Source organism: Pongo pygmaeus, chromosome 13 (assembly GCF_028885625.2).
Source record: "Pongo pygmaeus isolate AG05252 chromosome 13, NHGRI_mPonPyg2-v2.0_pri, whole genome shotgun sequence".
NCBI classification, from domain to species: Eukaryota; Metazoa; Chordata; class Mammalia; order Primates; family Hominidae; genus Pongo; species Pongo pygmaeus.
In genome coordinates, this window is record NC_072386.2 from 123,856,879 (window position 1) to 123,872,442 (window position 15,564).

General features: G+C 58.3%; 1 protein-coding gene across 4 annotated transcripts in view; it reads right to left on the minus strand.

Moving 5' to 3' along the window:
- The window catches only part of RALGDS (ral guanine nucleotide dissociation stimulator), a 55,250-nt gene that overhangs the window by 36,533 nt on the left and 3,153 nt on the right, over positions 1 to 15,564 (minus strand). The window contains exon 1 of one of the 4 annotated variants that reach the window (XM_054501429.2): positions 595 to 800. The exons of 2 other annotated variants lie outside the window; for them this stretch is intronic. In XM_054501429.2, the coding sequence (XP_054357404.1) occupies positions 595 to 726 (132 nt within the window). In that variant the 5' untranslated portion in view covers positions 727 to 800. Of the gene's footprint in view, positions 1 to 594; positions 801 to 15,564 lie in introns of those variants that run through there. One more of the 4 variants, XM_054501428.2, reaches the window with a different exon arrangement.

Below are 15,564 nucleotides of genomic sequence, written 5' to 3' on the forward strand. Positions count from 1 at the left end.
CCTTGGCCTCCCAAAGTGGTGAGATTACAGGCGTGAGCCACCGCACCCGGCCACAAGATTTCATTTTAACTGGGCGCAGGGGTGGGGGTTGCCAACGGTTTGTTTCATTAAGTAGGGTGGTAAAAAATAATAATATTACCATCACTACTCCCGCTATTCAGAAAAACCACCACCAAAGGTGACAAGAAAGGGCTGCCATCAGAAAGAAGGGCAGGCATGAAATGAGTACATTTGGCTTTTAGAATAATTTACTAGAGTGACTACTGGGGTTGTAAACAACAACCACCACCACTACAACAACACAACAACTTACTACCTTGTCCCTGTCCCTGTTTTTCTCATTTTGCTGCAAACCAGACATTGGAAGCCATCGGACGCATCTAACACACCCATCTGACAAGTGGAAAGACAGCCCTAGAGCGAGCAGGGACTTGCCCAAGATCTCACAGGAAAAGTGTCTGTCCAGCTGCTCTGCAAAGCTTGCAGACGCTCCTTCCATCCTGACCTGGGGGTCAGAACACTCAGAGCCCCAACCCCAAAGCCCAGAGATGCCAGGGCGAAGTCAGAGGCCAAGAGTCTCAGCTACTTCCTTACCTTCCTGGGACCCTGGCCAGGTGGATGCCCAGTCCCTGGCTGCAAGTGGAGGGCACAGGGCAGGGAGCAGAACAGCAGAGGCAGGGAGGAGAGGGTGTGGGCAGGGGCTGTGGAGTGCCCCCACAGGCACATCAGGCCCCGGGGCCCAGCTTCCCGCCCAGACACTGCCCCAGCAGCACCTCGCTCCCAGCCCTGCTCCTCTGAGCATCTCACATCCTCTTCCGGTGGCTTTGTGGGCCTCAGGGGACCCAGCTGAGCAGACAGTTCAGGGCCTGGGAGCTCTGCCACCCTCAGGGTGGGGACTCTCAGGGGATGTGGGTGGGCATCTGGGGGTGGGGGCCAGGCTGGGCTGGGGGAGCATCAGAGAAATGGAGCTAGAGAGTTTCAGGGGGGCCCTGAAACCTACCTCCCTGTACTCACCCTATGGCCAGAACAAGTCACCTCCACTAAAATCCCTCCACCATTTCTATCCCACCCAGAAGAGAATCCCAAGTCCTCACCTGCCCACAGCCCCCTCCTACTAACTCCAGCTGCCAGTGTCCTCTGCTGGGAACCATGTTCTTCCCCCTTGGTCTCAGGACTCGGCCCCCAGTCAGAGCAGCCTTCTCCAACACCCCTGTCTTAATGCAGCAACACCATCCCTGCCCCAGCCACCCATTCCCTGTCCTTTTTCATCTGGCACACTTCCTCCTCTGTGCCAGGCTCCAAGGCCCTGTCCCCTGGGAAAGTCAGGCATCACCGCTGGCCTTTCTTGCACACAGTGACTCAACCTTGACCTTCGAGAAACAGCAGAGCCAACCAGGCTGTGAATTGGTCAGCCCAGGACTGAAATTCTGATCCCCAGGGACTCTGGAACCCTGGGCCAATGATTTAGCATCTCTGGGCCTCAGTTTGCTCCTCTATAAAATGGGCACAAGGGCGCTGGAGGATTCCACAAGAACTCAGCATGGGCTCAGCTCATGGCCGTGCTTGGCAGATGTGCAATGATCATCTCCAGCGGGGACTGAGGAGTTCAGGTGCCACAGGGTCACATGCCTGCCCCGGTGCCAGGCACATAACAGACATTTGATCAATGTTGGTGGATGCTGCCCCTGCGCCAGGAGTGCCATAGCCTGACTCTATCCCTGAGAGCAAGGTCCAGATGGCAGTCCGGGGTCTGCCCAGTGCTCAGAGTGTGGCTTGTAACTGGATCCTAGCAGATAGCTTGGAAATGTTTGCTGATGTAGAAGCACACACAGATGGGTACTGCAAGGCAGGCCCGGTCCTGGGAGAGGGGACCAGTGAAGAGGACACTGTCTGGGTACACACTATTAACGGGAGAGAAGCCCAGTGCAGACAGGCAGGATCTGGGTGAGGCAGGCGGCAGGGGTTGGTATCCGAGCAGGGATCTGAGGCTGTCCCCAGCCTCGGCCTCTCACCCCGGTGTTGCCAACTGTCTGGCCATGTGACTGTGGGCATTGTGTGGTGTGGTTCAGCTGCCACTCCAGGTTTAACAGGGAGCTTACCACGTGGTTTGAGGGGGTGGGGAGGGCTTTCCCTGAGCCTTGGTTTCCTTGTCTGCAAAGTGTGATTTCTCAGCCCAGCCCCGTAGGAGGGCTCAGTGGCCGAGACGGTGTTTCCTACAGTGTGCGCGTGTTTGGTTGGGTGGGGGGCTTAAAGAGCCCTGGAAAGAAGCGCTCAACTTTCTTTTTTTCGAGACGGAGTCTCGCTGTGTCACCCAGGCTGGAGTGCAGTGGCGCCATCCCAGCTCACTGCAACCTCCGACTCCTGGGTTCAAGCGAGTCTCTTGCCTCAGCCTCCCGAGTAGCTGGGATAACAGGCACGCGGCACCACGCCCAGCTAATTTTTGTATTTTTAGTAGAGATGGGGTTTTACATGTTGGCCAGGATGGTCTCAAACTCCTGACGTCAAGATCCGCCCGCCTCAGCCTCCCAAAGTGCTGGGATTACAGGCGTGAGCCACAGTGCCTGGCCAGAAGCGCTCAACTTTCATGGTGGGGATGGGGGACCAGTAGGGAAGTGGCAGCAAACCAGGCCACCCTGCTAGGTGTGTTTGTGAGCTAATGCCTTTGCTTGGACAAGCAGCTCCCGGGTACCAGGCCCTCTGCAGGGCACTGCATCTCTCACGCAAGCTTTCTGTGCTATTCTTGAATAGCCCACTCTAGCCCAGCTTCCCAAGCCTGTTACCCCCATATCTCCCCTGCCCCCACCTCCAGCACAGGTCAGCCTGGCCTCAGGGTCTAATCCTGGGGCTCCTCCTTTCGGAGCCAGGGTGGGCAGGGCTACCCAGGGCAGTGGTCACTGAGCTTGCTAGAAATGCCATCGAGGGACTGCTGACACAGTCAGGCCGCAGGAGGAGCAGCACCAGCTGCCACGCAGAAATGCAGGAGCCCCGAGGAGGTGGTGCTGGCGGGAGGGTAGCAGCAGGGCCACGCACCCCTCCTCCTACCCACGTGGTCCCTGGCCCTGCCTCTGCCGCCAGCCTGGGGGAGAGCAGGGTCTTTGTTCCCTGCCGGCCAGGCCGCCACGTGATGCGCCACATCACTGTCACTGCCTGGAACGAAGACCGCCATGGACAGCCCAGGCGCTGGGGCCTGCGGGTGAGGCCAGTTGGAGGAGCTCCACCTGCAGCCTCCCCACCCCAACTCTGGCTGCCTTCAGGAGCTGGGCCTAGTGAGGGCCATATATGGCACAAACATTTCCAGCTACTGTGCATGAAGCTCACGACGACCCTGACCCCAGGCTTCTCCCAGGACACACGACCTGCCAGTGGTCCCACGATGCTCTGCCCAGCACTCCGGGTGGCCTGGGATAACGCACCTGGCCACACACAAGCCCAGGCTAGCAAAACCCAATCCACAGGCACCTTTCTAGGTAGGGGCAGGCCCTGGCCGGGTGCGAGGCCCATTGTTTACAAACACTGTGCAGCTGTCGCTAGGAGCTGTGACTCAGAGCCAGAGCAGTGACTCCTAGCGAAGTTGTTTACTCAGCACCACATCCTGTCCAGGAAGCAGATAGCAGAGGCCGAGGCCTGGCTTTTGCTCCTCTTTCCTGCTGCTAACTTGACTCAGGGACCTGCTGACCAGACTCGGTGTCCAGCTGGGGGGACACTCCAGCTCCCCTCCCTCTGGCTTCTGGGAACCTGAGGCCCCGTCAAGTCGCTCAACACACATTCAGGCCCAGCCGGCTCTGCTAGGTAGTGATGGTGCTGTGGCCGTGCACGAGACAGATCCTGCCCCCGGAGGCTGCACCTATGCCTGGCATCCCCTCCCTCTTTGGCTCTGACTAGGAGACTCCCAGGGATGGGGGCACCACTGACACCTGTCATCGTGCAGCCCAGAGGCAAATTCTTGCCACGTTCAGAAGCCTGGGAGGCAGGATCAACTCCTGACACCCCTTCGTACCCTAGAGCCTAGTCTGGCGCTGCCTTTAGCATACCTCAGTGGGGACAAAGCACTTTTCCAGACAGCCTCTGCCAGAAAGATGAAGCCACAGTCATCATCTCTGTTGTAAAACTGAGAAAACTGAGGCCCAGAGAGGGCGAACAACTTGCCTGATGTCACACAGCGTGTTAGTGCCAAGGCAGGGTGTAAGTCCGGCCCCCTTTCCTCTACTCTGTTCCAAATTAAGGATCACAAGTAGATTTGTTCCAGGCAGCACACAGACTTGACGCTGCTGGGACCCTGTCCCTGGGGTGGGTGGTCTGTCCCCTGTAGGAGGCCTAGGCTGGGGACTCTGACTTCCATTTCTGCTGATCACTGCTGCCTCCAACCTGGCGCCTAAACCAGAGTCAACAACCCTCTCATAATTTCTACTACGCACTGCCATGCCAATGCGGGTATCATTTCACCATCATGATATGTGAGGCAGGTTTTGCAGGTGAGTTTGAGGACGAAGCTCAGAGATAGCACAAAACTCACCCAAAGCCACACAGCAGAGCAGGGCTTCCAATCCTGTCTGGCTCTGAGGTTTGCGCTCCCAGTCACTCCTTCCTGCAAACTCCTAGCGGGAAGACTCTTTATGACTCTTCATAAAGAGTCAAAGGTGATTTTATCCTCACGGTGCCCTTCTAAGTTCAGGGTGCAAGTACCTCAATAACCTCCAGTTCACAGGAGGGCCCCTGTGTGTGGTGGGGAGGCAGAGCCTCAGAATGACTTGTGGAAGGCTACACACCCCAGTGGGGAGGCCCTTTCTCCTGCTCCAGGCTAGGGAGACCCAGGGACTCCCAGGAGCAGCAGAGCCACGGGACACATCTGCCAAGGCATGTGTGGAAGGTGGAACACCCTGGAGTGGGGAGAGAAAGGCAAAGAGGGGCTGTGCTTATTTTGGCAGTTGGGGCTTGGCACCACCCCAGGCAGGACAGTAATTCAGCAACTGGCTGATTCACCCACCGCAGGGCTCCCCTGCACTGGCTGCCTGCCCGCCGGCCCCTGTTACCAGCCCACTGAGTCACGCAGGTTGCCAAGAAGCTGAGGATCCAAGAATCCAGGCCCTGCCCCAGCCGCTCCCATTGGCTTTGAGCCCAGCAGGACCCAGCCCTGCCAAGGGCACCGCAGCTCCCCTCCCCAACCCTGCCTGCCCCCAGGTCCAGCTCCAGGAGGAACCCAACGTCTAACTGTAAGGATCCAAGCAGTGGCTTGGAGCTGGGGCCTACAGTACCAGGAGTCTGGGGCCAAGCCCTCGTCCTGTCACTTCTTGGCTGGGTGGAGCTGGGTGAGCCAGGCAGGTTCCTTTCCCTTGCTGAGCCTTGGTTCTGGCCCATAAACAGGGATCATCTCTGCCTCAAAAAGACTGCATTCTGAAATGAAACACTGGATGGGAAGCACTCAAGATAGGGCCTGGCACATGCTCTGTGTCAAAAAATGGCACCCCAAGGTGGCATCCTCTGCAGGGAAGAACCAGAGTTCTTATTTTGAATTCAAGGCCAGCTGATACTTCCATAAAATGCAACTGAAATGTTGCAGCAATGTCAACTGCCATAGAGTTTCTAAACAATGTCCATTTCTCTACTGAAGGAGATGAGGATCAGTAACAGAGTTTGTAGCCTGCACTGTCTGCAGACTACAGAGAGGGCCCGGGGCACAACTATATTCACACAGCCAGACCACGCGAATTTACTGAACACTTACTAGGTGCCAAGCACTATTCAAGTGCCAGTGATAGACCAGGGAAAAAACACAAAATATAAAAATCACCTTTGGCCTGGGTCATAATAAGTAAAATGCATTTTTGAAAATAAGAATGCTCCAGAAGGCAAAAACAGAACAGGGAAGGCTGATGGTGACCATGGGGCAGGAGCAGGTGCTACAACTGCAGACAGGCCAGGAGAGCTGAGCGGGCAGCGTGGGTACGGATGGAAGGAGGGACATTAAAACATTTCACCTAGGCTGGGCGCGGTGGCTCATGCCTGTAATCTCAGCACTTTAGGAGGCCAAGGCAAGTGAATCACTTGGGCTCAGGAGTTCGAGACCAGCCTGGTCAACGTGGTGAAACCCTGCATCTACTAAAAATACAAAAAAACTAGGTCGGGTGCGGTGGCTCACGCCTGTAATCCCAACACTTTGGGAGGCCGAGGCTGGTGGATCATGAGGTCAGGAGTTCAAGACCAGCCTGGCCAACATAGTGAAACCCCGTTTCTACTAAAAATACAAAAATTAGCCAGGCGTGGTGGCGGGTGCCTGTAACCCCAGCTACTCGGGAGGCTGAGGCAGAGAATTGCTTGAATCTGGGAGGCTGAGGTTGCAGTGACCAAGATCGTGCCACTGCACTCCAGCCTGGGCGACAGAGCAAGATTCCATCTCAAAAACAAACAAACAAAAAAACTAGCTGCGCATGATGGTGCGTGCCTGTAATCCCAGCTACTCAGGAGGCTGAGGCAGGAGAATGGCCTAAATCCAGGAGGTGGAGGTTGCAGCGAGCTGAGATAGCACCACTGCATACTCCAGCCTAGGCGACAGAGCAAGACTCTGTCTCAAAAAACAAAACAAGGCTGGGTGTGGTGGCTTACGCCTGTAATCCCAGCACTTTGGGAGGCCGAGGCAGGCGGATCACTTGAGCTCAGGAGTTTGAGACCAGCCTGGCCAACACGGTAAAACCCCATCTCTACTAAAAATACAAAAAACAGATGGGTGTGGTGGTGTGCCTGTAGTCCCAGCTACTCAGGAGGCTGAAGCGGGAGAACCGCTTGAACCCGGGAGGTAAAGTTTGCAGTGAGCTGAGATCGTGCCACTGCACTCCAGCCTGGGCGACAGAGCAAGACTCCATCTCAAAACAAAACAAAACAAAACAACACAATTCACCTACCACGGGGTCCTTTCATGCCCCCCATGGCGGGGAGTTTGTAAACTCCTTGAGAGCAGGGACTGTGTTCCCCAGGGTCCTGATGCCTGGAACAGCATCTAGCACACAGCAGGCTCTCCATAAATGCCTAGATGAACAAGTGAGCTCGACGGGCCAGACTCTAAAATATATGGAGGTTCTTGTGGGAAGATCACCAGGAGAGCTCCTTGGTGGAGGTGATGAGGCTGGAGAGGAGACTGAGGGAGGGCACGGGGGTGGACGGCCAGGAAAGGGCGGGGCCGCCTCTGCTCACCTGGCTCCCTCCCATTAAAGTGCTTTCCCCCCAGGAGCCAGACTGAGAAGAGAGGCAGAGGCAAGCCCAGGCGGGGGAAGAGCCAGGAGGAAGGCAGCCAGGCTTTCTGGGAAGCAAGAGCCCTTTTTCTTAGAAGCAGGGCCCTGGAGTTTCCCAGAAGACAGCCTGCCCTGGGATGGTGGAGGTGGTGGTAGGTGGTCAGGTTGGCCCTGGTTTAACCTAGGGGATTTTCCCTTCCTAAATTCCTGGCCCAGGAACAATTCTTGGGGAATGGGTCTCTGTTCACAGGTAAGTAGAAGTTGCTCTGGTGTGGGCAAAGAGACCCCTCCCCAAGGCATAGCCATGGCTGGTGAGGATGGGGGATGGGGGCTGAGCCCATAGTCAGGCCCCTGTGTCCAGCAAGCCCTGGTCACCCAGTGCACTCGGGCCAGGGGAACCAGGACAAACGGGCCCTTGTGGTTGGGAGGCTGCCTGCCGTGCCAGGGACACTGTGTGCCCGGTGCCGCCACCAGCCTGCCGCCTGCCTGAAGGGGCCGAGGGCCTGGGAAGTGGGGCTACCGTTTCCGAAGGGGACCTCCTGAGCTGCCCTGGCCTCCGGAGGGGGCACAGGGCCTTGGCTGGCTGCCACGAGGTGGCAGGGCTGGTGCCCGCTGCCCTCTTTCTCAGAGTCCTTTGCCTGCAAGAAGTTCCCCAGGGCTAGAGAAGAGCAATCCCTTGGGACTCTAGGGCCCTGGGTCTGAGGGACACTGCTGTGTCCCACCCTCCTGCCACCCACTGTCCCGTTAACCCCTGGGCTTGGCTCCTTCCCTGGCTTTTCCCCTGTAAGGTGAGGCTCAAGGGCCTCTCCTGTCTGCCTCACCTGGGATGCCTGACACAGGACAGCAAGGTACCACTGCCCTCCTCTGCCTAGGGACCCACCAAGAGCACCAAGAGCAGTTCAGGTCTCCATGCCAGCATCACGGTGGGCAGCTGGGTGTGCCAGGCAGTGGCTGAGCAGTTTCCAGCCACCACAACCCTGTGAGCTGGGCCCGGCTGTCAACCCAGTAACACATGAGAAAACTGACACTCAGCCCTCCTCATGGTCACGGCTCCGGCCTGGGCCTGGTGCTTTGTTTGTTTGTTTGTTTATTTGAGGCACAGCCTTGTTCTGTCACCCAGGCTGGAGTGATCTCGGCTCGCTGCAACCTCTGCCTCCTAGGTTCAAGCAATTCTCCTGCCTCAGCCTCCCGAGTAGCTGGAATTACAGGTGTGCACCACCACGCCCGGCTAATTTTTATATTTTTAGTACAGATGGGGTTTCACCGTGTTGGCCAGGCTGGCCTCAAACTCCTGACCTCAGGTGATCCACCCGCCTCGACTTCCAAAGTGCTGGGAGTACAGGCATGAGCCAACGCACCTGTCCAGGTCTAGTGCTTTAAAAAGGCAAAATGCAAACCCCCACTCCCTCCCGCACTCACTGAGGCAACGTGCTCTCCCTCCCCAGGCACCAGCCATGTGTCCCCACAAGCAGCCACACGTACCCCTTCATATATGTGCTCCTTCAGCCACTGTCAAGGTTGTCACATCTGAGCACATGCATGCTGCAGACATATGGGGTCACCCAAAGGCAGAGAGGTGCCCCTGCCCCCGCCACACGTGCTAGAATGCACATGTACCCCATGGCATCCCACAGCACACAGCCGCTGCCCCTGCAGGCCCAGAGGCCCCGGATACACACCCTGCTCCCTGCATATCTGCCAGACAGCAATGGGTACCCCGGCGTCCCCAGACCCCTGAGCACCCTCCCTCAGGGCTGCAGAGAGGGGAGAAGGCAGGGCTCCATGCAGGGACTCCCCGGCCCCAGCGGCTGGGAAGGAAACACCTTATGGAGTCTTGAAGAACGGCAAGCAGCTGTTTCGAGGGGGCAGGGGGACCAGGCACGTGGTGCTGCCAGCTGAGACCTTCCACACTGGGCACTACCCACCTGCCCACTACCCCCAGCTGTCACCTCCGCAGCCACCCAGGGCCTGAGGCCAGGTGGACTGCTTCACCCTTGAACTCCAGTGCTGTCAACTGGGCAGCAGGGCCTGGAACTTGGCCTCAGGGAAGAAGGGGGTGGGGGGAAAGTGGGACGCGTGGCCTGGGCAACTTATTCGCCTCCTTGGGGCCGTAGTTCCCCTACCTGAAAAAACCTGTGGATTCAACTTAGGGCCTGCAAGTGTCCCTGCCCTCTACCCACACCCTGGCTCCCCAAGGGCAGCGGGAGCTGGTGGGCCACCAGACATCTCCCTTCTGTGAAGCGGAGCAGACATTGGCTGCCATCTGCGGAGGGCCTGTCCATGCGGTGCCAGGGGCCTCAGGAACATCTCACACTCCCCCACATCTGTAGGCCCACAGAGGAGGCAATGGGGGTGCAGAGGAGTTAGGGAACCCACTTGTCTGGGTCCCCTGAGGCCAAGCCAGGGCTCCCATCCCGCCTCCCAGGCTTCTCTCCCCCTGACCTCTAGACAGCCCGAACTTCCCTGTGGCTGCTGTTCCTGGTGACCATCATGACAGATGACAGCACTAGTCAGGTGATTAATCAGCTGATCACTTGATCATCGGGACAGATTAGTGCTGCTGCAGCTATAGCCCAGCAGGGGTGGGGTGGGAGCTGGAATCCCTTTGGAATGGATTCAGGTCAGGTAGTGGCAGCCCCCAGGACTTAAATACCTTCCACCACCCTCCCCACAGTCTCACCCTCCCCACGGTCCCACCCTCCCAGTTTTGAACTTACATTACAGGCAAAGGGCACCCCCCCCCCCACACACACACACATCTGGGATCAGGACAATGTCCCAAGAGGGGCGGGTGCCAGAGGTGGGGGAAGTTCCTGGACTCAGGGCCTCTGGTTGGCCAAGGGTGCTTTCTTCTTCCTCTCCACTGGACAAGCCCACCCCTCCCTGCCTTCCTCCCTCGGAACACAAAGGTCAGATGGGCACACCTGACCTCTCAGGTGGTGTCCAGCAGAGAGATCCTGCACCCTTCCCATGGGAGCCCTTTCTGGACCCCAACCTAGAAAGAGAGAAGGACTGGGGTGCCCTCCAGCAGGCAGTGGGTCCCGGCCAATGTGGGGGAGGGGGTGGGAGGGTCCTTGGTGCAGCACCCACGCAGGGTGGGTGGGGCTGTGTGCCTGAATCTTCCCTCCCACCAGCTGAAGTGGCCTCCTGCCGCCTGTTCCTTGGTGCTGGGCTGGGGGCTCGCCTCGTCCGCCCGCCTTCTTGGCGTGGCATCCGGCATGAACTCGGGCCAGGGCTGCACGCACCTTGGGCTGTGGGCCGGCAGCTCCCTGCCACTGTCTGTGCTGCCCTCTGCCCTGCCTCTCCTCCTGTGGCACTCCAACTGGGGGCGGCTGGGCAGAGTCCCCATGGGATCACCCTGAGCCCAGCCGACGACCCCCAAGTGAACATACAAGCCCAGCACCCAACTCCGGAGGTGGGCAAGCCCCTTGCCCATTTGACAGATGGGGCAAGGGAGGCTCAGAGGGGTGAGATCATGACCCAGGGTCACCCAGTGAGCAAATGATCAGGGTCAGACTGGCATCCTGGCTCCGTGAGAGCAGCGGGAGGCTCCGGGGAGTGGTCACCAACAGTCCTACCCTCACTGCCATCCCCAGAGAGAACATCTGAGGCAACTGGGTCTCACAGCCTTCCCATCCCCAAAGTCCAACCCACTGGGCAGTGTGGCCCCAGCTGCCCTCTCCCACCATTCTGTTGCCCCACCTTCTCCCAGGGTCTGGGGCTCCAACTCGCTCCTTCCAGGCTGGACACCCCTCATCCATGTTCTCACCTTGGCTCTGACAGTGCCCAGGTCTGGGTGCAGGTTGGGTGCCCACAAACGAAGGCAGCCCCTATGGGAGCCCAGAGGGCAGGGCTTCCTTACACCCTCACAGCAACTGCGGGGGCCTCAGGGCAGACAGGGAGGCTCAGAGGGGTCCTGTGCTTCTTCTAGGATGCCCAGCAATAAGCGCTGAGCTGGAATTCGGACCCAGGTGTCCTGCTCCAAAGCCACCTGCCTCATCTGAGGACCAGGGGCCTGATGGTCAAGGTGGATGCCGATATGTGAGGAGGAAGGGCAGTGGCGGCCTGGTCCTGGTACCCTCACTCTCCTGCCCCAAGGCCCCAGTAGGTGACATAATTCACAGGGCAATGTTTATGCACTGAACGGTGAACACACAGGCAGAGGGGTAGATGGGCCACCAATGGGGAAACTGAGGCCAGTAAGAAAGGACACACTAAGGTCACATAGTCAGTCAGTATCAAAGTTGGCCCAGAACCACAGTCCCCTGTTCCAAGGGCTCTACCCAGCCCAACCACAACCTGGCATGCCATCCTGCCCCAGGCCAGGGAGCCCACGGCTGCAGGGCGGCAAAGCACACGGTACCACACATGGTACCCCATGGCCCCACACACTCTGGCTGGCACCAAGCCATCGCTGTGCCTTCTGACCTTGCGTTTTCTGACATTCTGCCACTGTCAACTCTCACTCAGGTATCCAGGAAGTGGCCTCTGTTGCTAGGGGACTGGCTTGATGCCGGGTGGCTGGCAGAGTGGGGAGATGGGGAGGGGGGAGTGGACTGGGGTGTCCCTCAGGAAGGATCCAGGGGCAGAGGCTACTGGGTCCTGTGTCAGGGTGGAGGGCCATGAGAAGTATCCAAGGAAACTCAGCAGGTCAGGCCCCTTCCTCCCCAGGCTCTAATGAAGGTCCTGGACCCTGGTCTCTGCATTTTCTCTTTCAGCCTCAGAGTCTTCTTTTCAGGCCAGGGGTGGGTGTGCGCTGGTGGGGGTTGGAGGTGAGCCATCGGAAAGCCCATCGGAAAGCCCCAGCCCTGAGCCTTCCTGCAGGCAAGTATTTTGGGGGCCAGCAGTTGCCAAACAACTGCTCTGGGTTGCCATGGGAACACTCCCTTTTTTCTGGGGCTTGTCATTTTTAGGGGGATGCCACGATACTTCCCATTCCCTTTCCTCTCCACTTCCTCACCCTGGCTTGGCTGCCCTGGGAGGGGACACTGGGAGTCCATAAGCTCACACCCTGCCCCTGTGGGGGGCCCACATACCCCTGGCCCTAAGACTCTTTGAGGCTCCAGAATCAAGAACCCCCAAAATGCAGAGCCCAGAGTCCAAGGCCTTCATTAGAGCAGGGAGACTATGAAAGGGGCTCATTAGCTCTGTTTACGTCTCCTTGCCGCCATTAACCACCGCTTGGGGCCTGGGGCCTCCCAGCCCCGCCCTGCCCAGCAGCCGGGCCCAGCCCTGACCGTTGGAAGGCCACTGTAATTGGAAGGAATGTGGTTCTGGTGCCCGGCCCTTCCCAGGCTTGTGTGCGTATAGGGAGGTGCCATTGCCAAACTGCCACTACCTAGCTGTGGGAGTCCCTTCACCTTCCAGTGCCTCAGTTTCCCCACCTGGAAGTGAGGATGGCAGTGACACTTATCTTGCAGAGTGCTGAGCAGATACAAGGGACACTTTAGCACAAGGCCTACGGGCTGGCTGTCATCAATCACCAGGCACCTCTGCAGCAGGGGACAGAGGGAAGGACTCTGTGGAGAGCAGCCCTGTGGCTAGTGTGCAGTGGTGACTGACCACGCCGCTGATGGCAGAGTGGCCACTGAATCCAGGTCTCCAGGCTCCCGGCCCATGCCTTCTCCACAAGATCTGTCTGCCCCATACCCCTGACCCTTCCGCAGAAGCCGGGTGCTCCCCACGGGCCAGGCACCCAGTGCCAGCCAGGTGTACAGAGGCCAGTATCTGCTGTGCGAATCAATCAGTGAACCAACTGTCAAGGACCAGCAGCCTCAGAGGCGGGCCTGGTAGCTCGGTGAGCGAGGAGGTGGTGGGAGGGCCTTGTGCGGGTAGGGAGGTGACAGCAAGAAATGGCCTCTGGCTGGATGCAGTGTCTCATGCCTTTAATCCTAGCACTTTGGGAGGCCGAGGCAGGGGGATTGCTTGAGCCCAGGTGTTTGAGACCAGCCTGGGCAACATGGTGAAACTCTGTTTCTACACAAAAATCCAAAAATTGGCTGGGAGTGTTGGCGTGAACCTGCCGCCCCAGCTACTCTGGAGGTCTGAGCCCAGAGGTCGAGGCTGCAGTGAGCCGAGATCCAGCCCCTGCACTGCAGCCTGGGCCACAGAGCAAGACCCTGCCTCAAAAAAAAAAAAAAAAAAAAAAAAAAAAAAAAGGAATGGCTTCCACTCATTCCACTCCTGGGCCAGCGGCCCGCTGTGCACTCTGCTCCCTTTCGCTGATGCCATGTGAGCAGCTCCATGGCGGGGACCTGACCCCTGCTCCTCAGCCCCACACTGCCTCGCCCCTTTGTATATCAAAGGGGCCTTTGAGGGGCCGTGCTGACCCCCATCAGGAGTAGCAGGACCACCTCAGGCATCCCAACTCCCCTGAGGCAGGGTCTGGGGCTGGGGTTGGGGGGAATGACCCCTCAAGTCTCTATCTGCACAGACAGCCCACCTGTGCCCAGGGCTGCCTTCCCAGCACACGCGGACCTGGGCCTGCAGTAACAGGGGAGCTATTCGCAAACCGCAGGTGTAATCAGCCGCAGGGCCTCTGGAGAGGCCTGAGAAAGGCCGGCTCAGCTTGTAGGTGAGGAACCAAACGAAAGGCAAACTCCTGGCCCCTGTGGGCCCGGCCTCTGCAGCCTCGCAGGTCCCCTATCCCTCCTCCCTGCCTTCCTTTTCGCCCCGCTGACACCACGGTCTGCAAACCATGGTCCTCCTCCACACCCCTGTCACCTCCTCCTCGGCCCCCCGCCGGCCTCCGACGCAAAGTCGCCACCCAGTCACCCCGCCTCGGCCCCGCCTGGTTTGATTTCCTCCCGTGTGTGTCACCCATGAGGTGGCCGTGCCCCTGGCCTGTTTACAGCTGTGCGCAGGCTCCTCGCAACCCGAAAGCGAGACCTTTGTCTGCGGCAGCTCCGCGCCGGGCTGGGCGGCCGCACGGGAGGACACAGCGCCACCTGCTGGTGCTGCCGCCAGAACGCGCCAAGCTGGCGAGCGGGCTGCCTCCGTTCACGCCCCCACACCCCCTAGCTGGGGGCTGGGTTCCTGCGATGTCCTCCGACTCCCCGCTGCTCCCCTAGTCCCCGTAGGCACGCGCGTACCTGGCCTTTGGGAGGGGGATCATTCCCAATAATCCTGTTACGGGTTGAACTGTGTCCCCCAAAAAGATCCCTGGTACCCGTGAATGAGATCTTATTTGGAAATAGGGTCTGTGCGGATAGAATCCGGATGAGGTCATACTGGATTAGGGTGGGACTTAATCCAATGACTGCTATCCTTATGATAACAGGGAAAATTGGACAGACACGCACAGGCGGCCATGTGATGATGAAGGCACCGTTTGGAGTCACACGTCTACAAAACCAGGAACGAATGCCAAGGAAACTGGCAGCCACCAGAGGTTGGAACATGCAAGAAAGGATCCTCTTCTAGAGCCTTCAGAGACAGCAGGGCCTTGCTCACCCCTGGGTTTTGGACTTCTGGCCTTTAGAACTGTGAGAGAATAAATTTCTGTTGTATTGAGCCACCCAGCACTTTGTGACAGCAGCCCGGGAAACTGACCCGATAGACACTGGTCCCAGTCATCACCCTCTGTACCATCACTACACCACCCCTCCGAGAATCAACCACGACCACAGGACACCTCCTTCTGGAATCTCTCTGTGCCTACCCACTCCCCCAGATGAGCACTTCCCCTTCCCCTGGCAACTCCCCGGACTCTGTTACCCCTCCCCCCCTCCGGCATGGCCTGGGCCCAGGAGGCAGATAAGAAATGAATGAGCGAATATCCACCTTTGCTACTTCGTCATATTCAGATGTTCGTAAAAATCAAGTGGCAGCAGTGCTGGGGGTTAAGGAAATGGGGAGAGTGATGGCAGGTGTGTAAGGGGAGACAAGGGGCACTTCCAGGTACTCACAGCCACCCTGGGAGCTGGGACAGCCAACCAGTGTGTTCTCATGCTCCCAGCCCCTGTGGCTCAGAGAGGGAAAGCCATCTGGGTCACCGAGCTCCTGCCTCTTGCCAGTTCTGTGACCCCAACTAGTCATTGTGCCTTTCAGGGCCTCCCCAATCTCCTGACCTGTACAATGGGGATGGTTCTAACATCTACTTCCTGGTGACATCACCAGGCTAATGTGAGACAATACTACAAAACCTGTTAGCTACCTCAGAGACTTAGAGATGGAAGGATTAGGAAGGGAAGGGGCCTTCAGAGACAGTAGGGCCGTGCTGACCCCTGGATTTTGGACCTCTGGCCTTTACAACTGTGAGGAAAGAAACTTCTCACAGGGGCGGGACACAGCCCAGAATGCAAGTCGGACAGGCTGGGCACTGGTGCTGTGATCTAGGGAA